At 40.6% G+C, this 17,179-nt stretch overlaps 2 protein-coding genes across 6 annotated transcripts; one reads left to right on the forward strand and one right to left on the reverse strand.

The window, feature by feature from the left end:
- Window positions 1–1,618: 1,618 nt before the first annotated feature.
- On the reverse strand, window positions 1,619–10,891 carry slc25a11 (solute carrier family 25 member 11). The gene is made up of 9 exons (XM_029428098.1): window positions 10,676–10,891; window positions 7,967–8,119; window positions 5,332–5,449; window positions 5,166–5,254; window positions 3,704–3,794; window positions 3,492–3,582; window positions 2,672–2,771; window positions 2,547–2,598; window positions 1,619–2,084 (listed from the first exon to the last, which is right to left on the reverse strand). The coding sequence occupies exons 1-9, from the start codon at window positions 10,738–10,740 to the stop codon at window positions 1,929–1,931; spliced, it is 915 nt and encodes a 304-aa protein (XP_029283958.1). The 5' UTR covers window positions 10,741–10,891; the 3' UTR covers window positions 1,619–1,928.
- Window positions 10,892–13,067: 2,176 nt separating this feature from the next.
- Window positions 13,068–16,305, forward strand: LOC115006069 (motile sperm domain-containing protein 1-like). Of its 5 annotated transcripts, none has more exons than XM_029428101.1 (6): window positions 13,068–13,151; window positions 14,240–14,559; window positions 15,238–15,313; window positions 15,389–15,633; window positions 15,712–15,867; window positions 15,978–16,305. In XM_029428101.1, the coding sequence occupies exons 2-6, from the start codon at window positions 14,331–14,333 to the stop codon at window positions 16,004–16,006; spliced, it is 735 nt and encodes a 244-aa protein (XP_029283961.1). In that variant the 5' UTR covers window positions 13,068–13,151; window positions 14,240–14,330; the 3' UTR covers window positions 16,007–16,305. The 5 variants fall into 5 exon arrangements, with proteins under 5 accessions (XP_029283961.1, XP_029283960.1, XP_029283963.1 ...); XM_029428100.1 differs by having other exon boundaries at window positions 13,103–13,250; XM_029428102.1 differs by lacking the exon at window positions 13,068–13,151 and adding an exon at window positions 13,213–13,354.
- The last annotated feature ends 874 nt before the right edge of the window (window positions 16,306–17,179 follow it).

Below are 17,179 nucleotides of genomic sequence, written 5' to 3' on the forward strand. Positions count from 1 at the left end.
AAGGGCAGATTTGTCTGAGTTTTCGCACCAACCACGATGTGCAGAAAGGTTTATATTCATATTGTATAACAATTACAGCTTCCTTCTGCCCTTTCACAATAAAAGCCCTAGACTTATAATATTCACACATTTCTGTGTCGTTTATTCGTTTGATGCTCAGACTTCTATTTGAGGAACATTTTGTACCGGCAGCTTCAGTCTGACTCGAAACGTGTCGATTGGACAGTTTTCCTGTGTGTGTGTTCCTGTTGTCGTTCTCTGTGAGGACTCCGGTCTAACAGGTAACAGCGTCTCTCCTGTAAACCTGTAGCCCTGATCAGTGAGACCTTTGACCCCGTGGAAGAGGGGGGGTTCTAAAGAATTTAAAACATGCAGGACCTTCAGTGAGTGTGTGTGTGTGTGTGTGTGTGTGTGCGAGAGAAAAGGTGTGGTGTCTCAGACTTACGAGTTTATACACACACACACACACAAGATTACATGACATTATTATTATAATTATTAGCAGGTGAGATACTATAACACAACGTTTGTGAACATGAACAATAATTAGTCTTTCTGTAAACCTGCTGCAGAACAGAGGAAGTGCTGAATGTCACTCACACACACACACACACACACACACACACACACACACACACACACACACTTCCTCTAACGGCAAACTTTTCTGAGTCAATTTGAAAGAAATCGAGGCGAGAGAGATAAGAGGAAGTGTGTGTGCGTCCTTATAAGGCAGAGCAGAGTGTGTAGCTGTTATGACAGTTTTATAATGAGATGCACACCGACGCTGCGTGTCTTCTAAACAGCTCACGCACGCACGCATTTTTATTTTTAAATGTTTTGTCAATAAAAAACTACTGAAAACATGTTAATGAATTTCAATCTTAGTTATGTTGTACTAAATCAATAACACTTAATAAAATAATATAGTCTATTATTGTGTGTCTTAACTTCCCATTAATAATCATGAACGAGGATTCAAGAGAAAACTTTATTTACTGTTTCATTGAGTGTCGGTCCCCTGCAGGACACACAGCGCTACTACATGCTGCACACGTTTATTATTAACCCATTATAATAAACATGAGCTCATTATTACAACATTAACTCTGTTATATATGTTCATATATATCATTTATATTTCATATTTTCTTAAAACAGTATTTTGAGTTGAAGTTGTAATATTTATAGAAAACATTTAATATTTGGGATAGAAATCTTTTGTATTTCAAAATATTGAATATTCAAAGTGAAACCTTCGACATTTCAAAGGAAAAGACGAAAATGATTCTGAAAATATTTAGAAAATATAGTTGTAGTATTTCAAGAGAAATTCACAATAAAAGAGAACCCTAACCCTAAATAATAATAATAATAACCCATAAAAATCATATTTTGGAAACAAACAATTTTTCTAGAATAAAGTAAAAATGCTCAGAAATAATAAATATGAAAACAAAGTTGTAATATTTGAATATATATACAAATGTAAAATATTTAAATGATATCTGCCCTCACCGACCCGGATAAGAGGTGGACGGATATCTTTGGATGAGTTGTAATCTTTCAAGAATAAATATTGTATAAAAGTAATAAAACTCACAAAGTGACACAAACATCAAAGTGAGGCTCAAACTGTTTATTCCTCCATCTTCCTCATCTGGCTGTTACCATGGTTACCCAGCAATCTCATGATGCTGTGCGTTTGTAATAATATTACAAATAAGACTTTTTATCATTATTATTTATTATTAACACCACTAGATGATGAACTACATTTATTTCACACTCTTTTCTTTACAAAAGAACTTAAAACACAGTGTGTGTGTGTGTGTGTGTGTTAGAGAAACAGTCGCACATATTATGAATGGACTTCACTCTATGTAGGACTGTCCCTTTAAATGTGATGTCAGAAACGTGTGTGTGTGTTAGCGGTCGAGGACGTGCGTCTTGTACAGGCGGTTCATCTGCTCGAGGAAGATGAAGGTGAGGACAGTGTGGGGGCCGAGCCGAGCGTAGTACGGCGTGAAACCTTTCCACAGCGAGAAGAATCCCTCGTTCCTCACGACCCGCATCAGCACCTCCTGATGGAGCAGACAGAAAACACATTTATTATGCAGAAGAAGAGCGCTGAGCTACACACATTGATTCTGCAGAAGAAGAGTACTGAGCTATACACATTGATTCTGCAGAAGAAGAGTACTGAGCTACACACATTGATTCTGCAGAAGAAGAGTACTGAGCTACACACATTGATTCTGCAGAAGAAGAGTACTGAGCTACACACATTGATTATGCAGAACGTCAAAATCAAAAAATATTTTGAGACAAAAGTCGTAGTTTCACAAACAATGTCGCAACATTACAAGAAAAAGTTGGAATATTATAAGAAAATCATTCCTTAGTTAACACAAGTTAACTGCAGGGCCGTGTTTGGCTCCATAAATAAATGAGTGAAGGTTTTTAATTGTTATTATTAAAGAGGTCAAAGGTCACCGTTTAACTTTATCTCCTCTGTGTTGTGTAAATAAAGTTTTGAGACTCACCAGGCCGTTCTTGTACTCGGGCTTCCCGTCGATCATCCTCATGTTCTGGATCCTGAGAGACAAAGTGGAAGTTAAACTCGTGTCGGTGAAGAAACTTTAATACACGATGTTCGTTAGTTTCTCACCGCGTCTTCACGATGTCCACGGGCATCGACGCTGCCGTGGTAACCAGACCGCTGATCATACTGGCACAGAAGTGACACAGAATACCGTCCCGGACATACCCTGAAAACACAAAGTACACAGAGTGTATTCAGTGTATTTAATGTGTATTCAGTGTATTAATGTGTATTCAGTGTGTATTCAGTGTGTATTTAATGTGTATTCAGTGTATTTAATGTGTATTCAGTGTATTTAATGTGTATTCAGTGTATTTAATGTGTATTCAGTGTATTTATGTGTATTCAGTGTGTATTCAGTGTATTAATGTGTATTCAGTGTATTTAATGTGTATTCAGTGGTATTATGTGTATTAATGTGTATTCAGTGTATTTAATGTGTATTCAGTGTATTTAATGTGTATATCAGTGTATTTAATGTGTATTCAGTGTGTATTTAATGTGTATTCAGTGTATTTAATGTGTATTCAGTGGTATTTAATGTGTATTCAGTGTGTATTCAGTGTATTTAATGTGTATTTAATGTGTATTTAATGTGTATTTAATGTGTATTCAGTGTGTATTCAGTGTATTTAATGTGTATTTAATGTGTATTCAGTGTATTTAATGTGTATTTAATGTGTATTTAATGTGTATTCAGTGTGTATTCAGTGTGTATTTAATGTGTATTCAGTGTATTTAATGTGTATTCAGTGTATTTAATGTGTATTTAATGTGTATTCAGTGTGTATTCAGTGTATTTAATGTGTATTTAATGTGTATTTAATGTGTATTCAGTGTGTATTCAGTGTATTTAATGTGTATTTAATGTGTATTCAGTGTGTACCTGAGTCCAGCAGCGCCTGTTTGGTCTGAGAGTAGGAGGCGAGCTGAGCTGCGTTCACCACCACCGCCCGAGCCATGGTCGGAACACACCCCTACACACACACACACACACACACACACACACACACACCTATCAGTAAACACTTTATGTTAGGAGATAAGGTGAACAGGTTAACAGGTAAACAAAGTCAGCGGGGGAGGGAGCCTGCTCACCCTCCACAGTGTGCTGAGACCTTCTTCTCTGGTTATCCGAGCCAAAGCGTTGAAGACATTAGTGTAGCCTCTCATCTGGTCTGCAGGGAGCCTGAGAGAAACACATCAACCACCATCAGAGTCCTGCAGCGCCCCTACAGGCCACACGGTGCACTGCACACTCAATACAGAGGACGTCCTGCAGCGCCCCTACAGGCCACACGGTGCACTGCACACTCAATACAGAGGACGTCCTGCAGCGCCCCTACAGGCCACACGGTGCACTGCACACTCAATACAGAGGACGTCCTGCAGCGCCCCTACAGGCCACACACTGCACTGCACACTCAATACAGAGGACGTCCTGCAGCGCCCCTACAGGCCACACACTGCACTGCACACTGAATACAGAGGACGTCTTGCAGCGCCTCCTACAGGCCACTCTGTGCACTACACACTGAATACAGAGGACATCCTGCAGCGCCCCCTACAGGCCACACACTGCACACTCAATACAGAGGATGTCCTGCAGCGCCTCCTACAGGCCACTCTGTGCACTACACACTGAATACAGAGGACGTCCTGCAGCGCCCCTACAGGCCACACGGTGCACTGCACACTCAATACAGAGGACATCCTGCAGCGCCCCTACAGGCCACACGGTGCACTGCACACTGAATACAGAGGACGTCTTGCAGCGCCTCCTACAGGCCACTCTGTGCACTACACACTGAATACAGAGGACATCCTGCAGCGCCCCCTACAGGCCACACACTGCACACTCAATACAGAGGATGTCCTGCAGCGCCTCCTACAGGCCACTCTGTGCACTACACACTGAATACAGAGGACGTCCTGCAGCGCCCCCTACAGGCCACACACTGCACACTCAATACAGAGGACGTCCTGCAGCGCCCCCTACAGGCCACACACTGCACACTGAATACAGAGGACATCCTGCAGCGCCCCTACAGGCCACACTGCACACTGAATACAGAGGACATCCTGCAGCGCCCCTACAGGCCACACGGTGCACTGTACACTGAATACAGAGGACGTCTTGCAGCGCCTCCTACAGGCCACTCTGTGCACTACACACTGAATACAAAGGACACCCTGCAGCGCCCCTACAGGCCACACACTGCACTGCACACTGAATACAGAGGACGTCCTGCAGCACGTCCTGCAGCGCCCCCTACAGGCCGTAGTTAGTCCTGACATCCCAAATATTAACGTCTTTACACAAAGCATTGAGCTTCAAACGCGTATTGAAAACTCTCCATGCCTCCTCTTCTACAATGCAGAATTGAATCCTAATCTAAAATAAAAATCTTAAGAAGCTGAAGGGTGTCATGATGTTCGTCATTCTGACAAAAGAAATAAGCAATTTGCAATATCTGCGACCACGTACGTGCATGCAGCTACATCTTCTCTGCAGTCAACAGAAGAGCATTATTTAAAGATGAAATTCATCGTATCTCACCGTCCATCAGCAGTCATCCTGATCAGAGCGACCTCCGCCGGCGTCCCGACAAACGCTCCCGTAGCTCCGGCTGTCATCCCGATCAGAGCCTACAGGGGGAACACTGCGTTACTGGGGGGTCAGAGGGAGTCCGAGCCCTGAGAACAGGAAGTAAACCCTCCAGTACCTTGAAGAGGAAGTTTGGTGGCCGTCCGTCAGCGTCAGTCATCTTCTCGAACAGGATGGTGTAGATTCCCAGACGAGTCGTCGTGTAGGTCGCCTGACGCAACAAACCTGCCGATAGCCTGACGCATAGAAAACACATTTCATGTCTTTATCTTAAATGAATAATTATTTAAATAAATAAATATTAGTTTTTATTTTTAACGAATTAAATTAGTCTGTATAGTTAGTAAAGATGCATCTTTAGGACTCAGGTACCAGGTGTAGATAATAAACATATAGTTAGTAAAGATGCATCTTTAGGACTCAGGTACCAGGTGAAGATAATAAACATATAGTTAGTAAAGATGCATCTTTAGGACTCAGGTACCAGGTGAAGATAATAACATATAGTTAGTAAAGGTGTATCTTTAGGACTCAGGTACCAGGTGTAGATAATAACATATAGTTAGTAAAGGTGTATCTTTAGGACTCAGGTACCAGGTGAAGATAATAACATATAGTTAGTAAAGGTGTATCTTTAGGACTCAGGTACCAGGTGTAGATAATAACATATAGTTAGTAAAGATGCATCTTTAGGACTCAGGTACCAGGTGTAGATAATAACATATAGTTAGTAAAGATGTATCTTTAGGACTCAGGTACCAGGTGATGATAATAACATATAGTTAGTAAAGGTGTATCTTTAGGACTCAGGTACCAGGTGAAGATAATAACATATAGTTAGTAAAGATGTATCTTTAGGACTCAGGTACCAGGTGTAGATAATAACATATAGTTAGTAAAGGTGTATCTTTAGGACTCAGGTACCAGGTGTAGATAATAACATATAGTTAGTAAAGATGTATCTTTAGGACTCAGGTACCAGGTGATGATAATAAACATATAGTTAGTAAAGATGTATCTTTAGGACTCAGGTACCAGGTGAAGATAATAACATATAGTTAGTAAAGGTGTATCTTTAGGACTCAGGTACCAGGTGTAGATAATAAACATATAGTTAGTAAAGATGTATCTTTAGGACTCAGGTACCAGGTGATGATAATAAACATATAGTTAGTAAAGGTGTATCTTTAGGACTCAGGTACCAGGTGATGATAATAAACATATAGTTAGTAAAGGTGTATCTTTAGGACTCAGGTACCAGGTGTAGATAATAACATATAGTTAGTAAAGGTGTATCTTTAGGACTCAGGTACCAGGTGTAGATAATAACATATAGTTAGTAAAGATGTATCTTTAGGACTCAGGTACCAGGTGTAGATAATAAACATATAGTTAGTAAAGATGTATCTTTAGGACTCAGGTACCAGGTGTAGATAATAACATATAGTTAGTAAAGGTGTATCTTTAGGACTCAGGTACCAGGTGTAGATAATAACATATAGTTAGTAAAGATGTATCTTTAGGACTCAGGTACCAGGTGTAGATAATAAACATATAGTTAGTAAAGATGTATCTTTAGGACTCAGGTACCAGGTGTAGATAATAACATATAGTTAGTAAAGGTGTATCTTTAGGACTCAGGTACCAGGTGTAGATAATAAACATATAGTTAGTAAAGATGTATCTTTAGGACTCAGGTACCAGGTGTAGATAATAACATATAGTTAGTAAAGATGCATCTTTAGGACTCAGGTACCAGGTGTAGATAATAACATATCGTTAGTAAAGGTGTATCTTTAGGACTCAGGTACCAGGTGTAGATAATAACATATCGTTAGTAAAGGTGTATCTTTAGGACTCAGGTACCAGGTGTAGATAATAACATATAGTTAGTAAAGATGTATCTTTAGGACTCAGGTACCAGGTGTAGATAATAAACATACAGTTAGTAAAGATGTATCTTTAGGACTCAGGTACCAGGTGTAGATAATAAACATATCGTTAGTAAAGATGTATTTTTAGGACTCAGGTACCAGGTGTAAATAATAACATATAGTTAGTAAAGGTGTATCTTTAGGACTCAGGTACCAGGTGTAGATAATAACATATAGTTAGTAAAGATGTATCTTTAGGACTCAGGTACCAGGTGTAGATAATAACATATAGTTAGTAAAGATGTATCTTTAGGACTCAGGTACCAGGTGTAGATAATAAACATATAGTTAGTAAAGATGTATCTTTAGGACTCAGGTACCAGGTGTAGATAATAACATATAGTTAGTAAAGATGTATCTTTAGGACTCAGGTACCAGGTGTAGATAATAACATATAGTTAGTAAAGATGTATCTTTAGGACTCAGGTACCAGGTGTAGATAATAAACATATAGTTAGTAAAGATGTATCTTTAGGACTCAGGTACCAGGTGTAGATAATAAACATATAGTTAGTAAAGATGTATCTTTAGGACTCAGGTACCAGGTGTTGATAATAAACATATAGTTAGTAAAGATGTATCTTTAGGACTCAGGTACCAGGTGTAGATAATAACATATAGTTAGTAAAGATGTATCTTTAGGACTCAGGTACCAGGTGTAGATAATAACATATAGTTAGTAAAGATGTATCTTTAGGACTCAGGTACCAGGTGTAGATAATAAACATATAGTTAGTAAAGATGTATCTTTAGGACTCAGGTACCCGGTGTAGATAATAACATATAGTTAGTAAAGATGTATCTTTAGGACTCAGGTACCCGGTGTAGATGCCTCCCACTCCCTCGTTCCTCAGGATGGACACCAGCGCGTGGAAACTGGTTTTGTACTCTCGAGCCTTCGTGCCCTGTCCGCTCAGCTGCATCCGGTTCTTCACCAGGTCCAGGGGCTGCACGAACACTGTCGCCCCCATCCTGCAGAGAGAGAGACAGGTGCAGACAGACAGGTTCAGTTGTGCGTTCAGTGACAGTGGTCTCAGAGTTCAGCCTGCTGCTGGTCGTTTGTCCTCTGAAGACAAACGCAGGTTAAAGTTATTAATGCTGTAATTACTGTCTTTCCTTTTGTCCTATTGAGGTTTTTAAATAAAGTTTTTAATGTCTGTCAAACCAGATATAAATCTTCAAATTAAATCCTCAATTTGAACAAAGTGATTCATGGGATTAAATGAATTAGTGTTCTGTATAAATTCTCTTTTCTTTAACGAATGTAAAAGAACTTTCTGTAGTTATGTATTGAAGCAGAATATTTACTGAGATAAAAACATTCCTTTAAGGGAAACGGCACATTTATAAAATCACTTAATTTTTTTAAGTTATATTTTTGGACTTTTCATGCCTTTATAATAGTGAAGTGCAGATTGTGAAAGGGGGGGAGAGAGAAGGGGAACGACACACAGCAAATAGCCGCAGGTCGGACTTGAACCAGTGGCCTCTGTGGCGAGGACTCAGCCTTTGTATATGGGACGCCTGTGCTACCGGTTGAGCTACCGGGACGCCCTTTAAATCACTTTTAATATATTTTTAATACCCTCTAATAGGAAACAATAACTTTGGCAAAACATGTTTTTGACTTTTACTGAAATTGAAAAAGTGAATTATAAAGTTTTCTTTTGTTGGATAAAAATTAATATCTATTTTATATTAATGTGAAAACATATTCAAACAACTGGATTTATTCACGTTTCTCACCAAAAGCTACATTTGACCAGATTACATTGAACACATCATGATAATGTTAGAATTGACCTTCAACCAGTACTCATTTTTACTGAATAGAGCTTGAACGCATCATAATGTAACAGCTAGCAGCTAGCGTTAGCTTATTTGTGTTCAGTGACGCTTCATCAGCAGAAACAGCTGCGTCATCGTGAGTTCACTGAATTAAGAAGATTCTGGTGATAAACTAAAATGTCTTATATATTATAATAACTAAATTTAGGACATTTTAAGGATCCCAACGCTCTGCAGTTATTAGTTATTATTACTCTGGACTACAGTTTGATACTGAAGATATTAAACACGCTGTGTTTGTGAGCGTGACACCGGCAGCTGCCGCTCGCGCTCCTGGAGGTTTGAAAGTTTGCAGGAGGGTCGTGACATTTAAAGGACACACGGCTGACAGGAGACGGATCAGTGTCCACTGCAAGACATGACCCACAATGCAACACTCCACAGACTGGGACAAAATAAGTCGAGCAACTGGTTTATTTATTGACAGGATTTACGGACACAATTACTGGGCTGAAGTCGTGAGATTATTTATTCTCCTGTGTTAATCCATTATTTTAAACGTGAACGTGTGTTTGATCTGTGTGTTGACTGCTTTTCTGTTTAAACATACGCTTAATGTGATTAAATATATAATATAAAATGTAAGTTTGGGTTCATTCCGCTGACAGTGAACACAGCTCGGTGAAGACCCCACGTTGTACCTGGGACGAACACAACATGTGTACAGAGCAGCAGGTTACTGTTGGTCTCTGCAGGGAGGGAAGCCCCGCCTCCTCCCGGGAACACATACACATTACTTAATAATGTTATTAAACACTGTAGAAGAAAGATCTATTCTTATGCAGGTATGACATTATAAGCAGTGTTATATGTGATTATAATTTCAGGGGGGCTCCCAGCCGAGCTTTCGATGCACTTTTTGCAATAAAGTCAAAGCATTATATCGGCTGCTTCCAGGTTTATTGTTTCTTATTATTAAAAAAACTATATTATAGTTCAACTTATTATATTTATTATTTGTATTGTTATTATTTCTTAAAACTATGTTATTCCACTTATTATTATTATTATAATTAAACATTGTTATTCCACTTATCTAGAGCTAAATGTGACATCATCTAAAATACTGAAATGTTTTTATTTTACTCTCAACTAAATGAATGAATGTAAGTGCAGCTTCATGTTTAATGGCAGTGACACCTCCCTCACAGACACCTGAACACAGCCCCCAGCCTGGCTGTGAGTTAGCCCAGATGCTAATGAGGGCAGAGGGTCCTGAACTGCACATTGGAAAGGTACTTTACTTTGCTTTAGTATTCATTCATTATGGTTAATTAAAGTTAACTTTGAGTTATAGTTCGGGGTCTAAAATAACCGGTTATGATTATGCTACCATCAGGGGGGGGGGGGGTCGATGGGGGGCAGACTTTGACATAACACCGGCCCTGAGCTGCATGCCAACCATGACCAGCTTCACGAGCTCACGAGCACACACAGCACCATTACAGCCGCTAGTTGTGAGAATCACTCATTCATTTGACCAGGAGGTTGTGCTAGCTCTCCTGTTAGCACCTGACAGCTAACTGACATTAGCATCAGTAGCTAGCACACAGCACCGCTACATTCGATAGCTTTGTCAGAAGCCAGAAACTAATGTTTTAGTTTAATTTAAATAACCCTCCTGTTAGCTTCCCCTGACTGCTAACTGACATTAGCATGTGAGCTAGCAGCAGCACCTACCCAGCCAAGCCTCCGAACAGGAACTTAACGGCCTTCGGAGATGTCTTGGGCTTTGCCTCCGCCATGTTGTCCCCTCGGTCGGTCAGTGCTCGAGGTTCTCCGGTCAGATGTCCGCTGCCTGCCTGCTTGTGTGGCTCTGGACCGGTTCAGCAGCTGCAGCAGCCGGGGCAAGGTGACTCTCTGGTGCTGTACGTCCGGTGACACGAAGAGCCAGCGGACCAATCAGCGAACAGCGACGATTGTTTTGTTGCCTTCAGGGTTCCAGCTACAGCTCGTTAATCTGAGGACTATGGTAAATGTCACCTGTAACGCATTTAGTATAACGAAGAGTTTATATAAATATAGAACAATTAAAGATTGGAAACTGATGCTGGCGTTAATTGTAGTTTTTGTACTATTTATTTTGGAACATCTCACATATAAAATGTTTTAGATTGATATTTCTGTTTACATAAATACTTTATAAATATAATTTATAAGGGATTATTATTATTATTATTATTATTATTATTATTATTATTATTATTATTATTATTATTATTATTAATAATACAATATTATAATGATTTGATCCAAATCGTCATCTGCATTATTATAATATTAGCGACATTCTATGATCACACTTAACACATTTAAGCCTTAAAAAATAAAAACAGAAGAAGAAAAAAACAATATACAGAGATCAAATCAAATGTATTTATATAGCCTCAGTGTTTACAGACTGTACAGGATACGACACCCTCTGTCCTTAGACCCTCTGTCCTTACACCCTCTGTCCTTACACCCTCTGTCCTTAGACCCTCTGTCCTTAGACCCTCTGACCTTACAACCTCTGTCCTTACAACCTCTGTCCTTACACCCTCTGACCTTACACCCTCTGTCCTTACACCCTCTGACCTTACACCCTCTGACCTTAGACCCTCTGTCCTAGACCCTCTGACCTTAGACCCTCTGACCTTACAACCTCTGTCCTTACAACCTCTGTCCTTACACCCTCTGACCTTACACCCTCTGTCCTTACACCCTCTGACCTTACACCCTCTGTCCTTACACCCTCTGTCCTTACACCCTCTGACCTTACACCCTCTGACCTTACACCCTCTGTCCTTACACCCTCTGTCCTTAGACCCTCTGTCCTTAGACCCTCTGTCCTTACACCCTCTGACCTTACACCCTCTGTCCTTACACCCTCTGACCTTACACCCTCTGTCCTTACACCCTCTGTCCTTACACCCTCTGTCCTTACACCCTCTGACCTTACAACCTCTGTCCTTAGACCCTCTGTCGTTACACCCTCTGTCCTTAGACCTTCTGTCCTTACACCCTCTGTCCTTAGACCCTCTGACCTTACACCCTCTGTCCTTAGACCCTCTGACCTTACACCCTCTGTCCTTAGAACCTCTGTCCTTAGACCCTCTGTCCTTAGACCCTCTGTCCTTAGACCCTCTGTCCTTAGACCCTCGCATCGCACAAGGAAAAACTTCCTAAAAGAAACCCCAAAATTAAAGGGGGAAAAATGTTAGAAACCTCAGGGAGAGACTGAGGAGGGATCCCTCTCCCAGGACGGACAGACGTGCAATAGATGTCGTGTGTTCAGGATAAACAACATAGTACAAATACAACATTTGACAGAAATGATGTTGTGTTGGAAAAAAGAGAAAGTATGTAAGGTGTGAACAAGTATTTGCCCCCTTCCCGATTTCTTCTATTTTTACATATTTATCACACTTAAATGTTTCAGATCATCGAACTTATTTTAATATTAGACAAAGATAACCAGAGTAAATACAAAATGCAGATTTTAAATGATGATTTCATTTACTGAAGGAACAAAGCGATCCAACCCTTCCTGTGTGAACAAGTAATTCTCTTTAGTTACTAAATCAACCAAATTGAATTGATAATTGGGTTCAATTTCACTCGACACATCAGGCATGATCACTGCCAGCCCTGTCTGTCAATGTGAAGTTGGCTCAGAAGTCTCAAAAAGATGCACATGATGCCACGATCTAAAGAAATCCATTCATATTGAATGATATCATACATTATTTAATTAATGTAATTAATTTTTATTACATTTTTCTTTAGAATTATATATTAATAAATCATATGAGTGCTAATGCTTTTAATATTTAAAATTATTATTTAATAATACATCAATTTAAATATCTAATGACGTTTAATTAACTATTTATTAATTTATTCATAATTATACATTGTGAACAATATTGTGGATTAGTACGAAGATAAATAGTTAAAAATGAATACTAAATTATTGATTTATTCAATTATCTAATTAAGTTGAATTAACTATTTATATAAAATGCTCATTCACAAGTCACTCCAACGTAAATACAGAAGTGAATGACGTGCCTGACTTCCAATAGAATGCCTTCACGCTCATTGGTTGACAGCTCGACAGAGGGCGGGACCTGTGGGAAGCAACAGCTGGCTGAGGAAGTGTGTTGAGCCGGAGGTGAGTGCGGACAGAAACGCGTGATTGTGCAGAATAAAGTCCGCTCTGCTCGTCTTCACTGACACTTTATCAGCTTCTGGACGTGTCCAGCAGCTGATGGTGATTTCTGTTCCGTCATGTGTCTGTTATTCTGCCGGTGCTTTGACGGGTTGGTGTGTGACGGACGAGCTAGCGTCAGCTAGCTTCAGCGAGCTAAATAACAAGTGAGCGCGCGCCGCTCTTTAAAACAAGGGTTATAACATTTAATCTCAAATAACCTGTTATAACAGATAATAATATTATTAAATATCACGCAGCACGTTGAAACACATACAGACTGTGCTCCACTTATTATCTTTATCATTCTTATTATAAAAAACTATAATATTATTCTCCTTAATGTAATTCTTATTCTTATTAGTTGTCATTATCATTTCTAAAAAACGTTATTATTGTTCAATTGATCAGTTATTAGTTACCATTATTACTTAAAATTATATATTATTCCACGTATTATAATTCTAAACATATATTATTCCATTTATTATTGGTATTACTGTTATTGCACTTATAATAATAATAATAATAATAATAATAATAATAACAATAACATTTCTGTTTTAAGGATGATTAGCTTAAAACAGCTGATTAGTTTTTTGTATTATATTGTATTGTATTATATTGTTTTGTATTATTAATATATTAATATTTTGTATTAATATTTTAATGTTTTGTATTATTAATATATTAATGTTTTGTATTATTAATATATTAATGTTTTGTATTATTAATATATTAATATTTTGTATTAATGTTTTGTATTATTAATATATTAATGTTTTGTATTAATATATTAATGTTTTGTATTAATATATTAATGTTTTGTATTATTAATATATTAATGTTTTGTATTATTAATATATTGTTTTGTATTAATATATTAATGTTTTGTATTAATGTTTTGTATTATTAATATATTAATGTTTTGTATTAATATATTAATGTTTTGTATTAATATATTAATGTTTTGTATTATTAATATATTAATGTTTTGTATTAATATATTAATGTTTTGTATTATTAATATATTAATGTTTTTCTTTCTGCAGCAGGTGGCGATGCTGTGACATCACACGGCCAAGCGTCCAATGACAGCGCTCGGCTCATGGCTGCGCGTGGGACACCACACAGGGCGGACCAATGAGGAGAAAGGACAGCCGTGAAGGACAGGGCGGGGCGGAGCAGGGGGGGGGGAGAGAGGACCGGGGGCAGGAGGTGGTGAGACGGGCGGGAGGTGAGACGGGCGACGTGTCTCCGCTGCCTGTCTTCCTGTTCCCGTCTGAGCTGCTGTTTTACTGCGAGCAGAGGAGCTCCCACAGGAGAGTGCTGACTCTGTACAACCCCTACAGCTTCAGCCTCTGCTTCAAGAGTCAGTACCTGTCTGTCTGTCTGCCTGTGTGTCTGCCTGTGTCTCTGTCCGCCTGCCTGTCTGTCTGTCTGCCTGTGTCTCTGTCCGCCTGTGTGTCTGTCCGCCTGTGTGTCTGTCCGCCTGCCTGTGTGTCTGTCTGCCTGTGTCTCTGTCCGCCTGTCTGTCTGTCTGTCCGCCTGTCTGTCTGTCCGCCTGTGTCTCTGTCCGCCTGCCTGCCTGTCTGTCTGTCTGTCTGCCTGTGTCTCTGTCCGCCTGTCTGTCTGTCTGCCTGTGTGTCTGTCTGCCTGTCTGTCTGCCTGTGTCTCTGTCCGCCTGCCTGTCTGTCTGCCTGTGTCTCTGTCCGCCTGCCTGCCTGTCTGTCTGTCCGCCTGTCTGTCTGTCTGTCTGTTCGCCTGCCTGTCTGTCTGTCTGCCTGTGTCTCTGTCCGCCTGTGTGTCTGTCCGTCTGTGTGTCTGTCCGCCTGCCTGTCTGTCTGCCTGTGTCTCTGTCCGCCTGCCTGCCTGTCTGTCTGTCTGTCCGCCTGTCTGTCTGTCTGCCTGGTTATGTTCAGCAGTACGTTACACATTTAATAATTAATTTCAGCATTTAGAGATATATTCTATATTTAAAGCCCTGTCTGTCTGTCTGTCTGCCTGTCTGCCTGTCTGTCTGTCTGTCTGTCTGCCTGTCTGTCTGCAGTGATGTGCACGGCCCCCTCCCTCTACAGGGTGGTGGAGGCAGAGGGCAGCGTCCGAGCTAAGTCCTGCGTGGACCTGTAAGTACAAACACTTTGTTCTGTTTAACGTACAGCAGACATGCTGCTCCTCATCCTGCATCTACTTCCTGTCAGGGTGGTGCGTCACCTGGACGTCGCCCCCCGCCACCGCGGCCGCAGAGACCGGTTCCGCCTGGAGGTGCGAGGAGGAGGTCGGGCGGGAGGACGGGAAATCTGGGCCGAGCTGAGGGGGGGCGAGGAGGAGGGGGGAAGGGAGGAGGAGGGGGGAGGGGGGGAGGAGAGGAAGAGGAGGGGAGCAGAAGGCCAGCAGAGGGCGCTGTCTCCTCTGCTGGTGCACACACACCTGCCGACCTGCACAGGTGAGACCTCACAGGTCAGGAGACACGCAGCAATGCATTCTGGGACCTGTAGTTGATTGTGTGCGTCTGTGTTTGCAGCTGTGCGCAGTGTGTCTCAGTGGGTGGTGTGTGCGGTGCTGGCGGTGCTGTGTGTCGCAGTGTTGATGCTCCCCCTCCACACTGACAGCGGCTCTGTGGTTCCACGCTGCCTGCACGTCTCCACCAATCAGAAGCTGGTCTGCGCCTACACACTGGGTACACACACACACACACACACACACACACACACACACACACACACCTGTTACTATGGCTGTCTGTCTCCTGAATTTCCCTCGGGATAAATAAAGTATCTGTCTGTCTAGGTCTTCTCACCATGGTGTTTCTACGGTAACCAGTGACATCAGACCGCCACCATGGACCCTTGTGACCTTTGACCTCCACGTTGTCCATCACACACACGGACACACACACACACACACACTGGGAGCTGCAGCAGGAGATGAAACTTTATTTAAAACGCACACACAGTCCAACCCGCGGCTGGAGGCCTTGAGGAGGGACGCGCGGACGTTCTTTTGTTTCTCATTTCACTTCTGCTTCTTTGTTGTGACATCATCTCCAGAAAAGTTTGGTCTTTCAAGTCAAATCTGAAAATAAATTAAAAGATTCCTTTGAATCACTTTATTCTTTCCTCCGTGTTGAGAAACCGTTTGATATTCAGACAAATCCTCTTCTTCTGTTTCTCTCCGAGAGTCAAGCGCTCACATTGATACCGCTCTGTCCAGCAGCTGGTTAGCCTAGCTTAGCATAAAGACTGGAAACAAGGGGAAACAGCTAGCTTAGCATAAGGACTGGAAACAAGGGGAAACAGCTAGCTTAGCATAAAGACTGGAAACAAGGGGAAACAGCTAGCTTAGCATAAAGACTGGAAACGGCTACAGCGGCTTTACCAGCTGCAACATTAAAGCATCACTAAGTGTGTGTGTGTGTGTGTGTGTGTGTGTGTGTGTGTGTGTGTGTGTGTGGTGGATCACAGCTGTCTGACAGAAAGTGGAGCGAGTTCTAAACGAAACGTTAAACTGACTTCAAGGCGTTTAAAATACTTGGGGGTGGGGGGGGGGCAAACGGATTCCAGATGTCCATTTGAATGTAACTTTATTAGCATTCTCCAGTAGTGTCGTTTACATCAGGGGCAGCAGAAAGAGGTTCAACAGGAAGCGTAAGGAAACCATGTGACCGCTGAGTTTTTACATCTTTTCATAAAATCTTTATTGTTTAACGTGTTCGTTTGTATAATTTAAAAAGTTATTCATGGAGACAAAAGGTGCAGGATAAAGAAATATTAATAATAGTAGTGTTACTAATATACTAATATTAATGTGCTTTGTGTAGAAAATATAAATGTTTCCAATTTAATTAAAAAATGTGACTAATTAATTTTAAAAGTCACATTGAACTACAATTTATGTTCCATCTTTGAGTATAATTTAATATTGTTTCACCTTTATGATTAATTTGGAAATGAAATACGTCCAACACAACTTCCCTCGGGTGAGTTTAAAAT

This window comes from Cottoperca gobio, unplaced genomic scaffold (assembly GCF_900634415.1).
Source record: "Cottoperca gobio unplaced genomic scaffold, fCotGob3.1 fCotGob3_458arrow_ctg1, whole genome shotgun sequence".
Taxonomy (NCBI): domain Eukaryota; kingdom Metazoa; phylum Chordata; class Actinopteri; order Perciformes; family Bovichtidae; genus Cottoperca; species Cottoperca gobio.

What these genes read in the sequence shown, in the direction of transcription:
- slc25a11 (XM_029428098.1), bottom strand. Translation starts at nt 10,740, where the DNA reads ATGGCGGAGGCAAAGCCCAAGACATCTCCGAAGGCCGTTAAGTTCCTG. An exon ending in CACCAAACTTCCTCTTCAAG is followed by an intron (nt 5,255 to 5,331) that starts GTACTGGAGGGT and finishes TTCCCCCTGTAG; the next exon opens with GCTCTGATCGGGATGACAGC. An exon ending in ACAGGCGCTGCTGGACTCAG is followed by an intron (nt 2,772 to 3,491) that starts GTACACACTGAA and finishes TTGTGTTTTCAG; the next exon opens with GGTATGTCCGGGACGGTATT.
- LOC115006069 (XM_029428101.1), top strand. Translation starts at nt 14,331, where the DNA reads ATGAGGAGAAAGGACAGCCGTGAAGGACAGGGCGGGGCGGAGCAGGGG. An exon ending in CTTCAGCCTCTGCTTCAAGA is followed by an intron (nt 14,560 to 15,237) that starts GTCAGTACCTGT and finishes GTCTGTCTGCAG; the next exon opens with TGATGTGCACGGCCCCCTCC. An exon ending in GGTCTGCGCCTACACACTGG is followed by an intron (nt 15,868 to 15,977) that starts GTACACACACAC and finishes CTGTCTGTCTAG; the next exon opens with GTCTTCTCACCATGGTGTTT.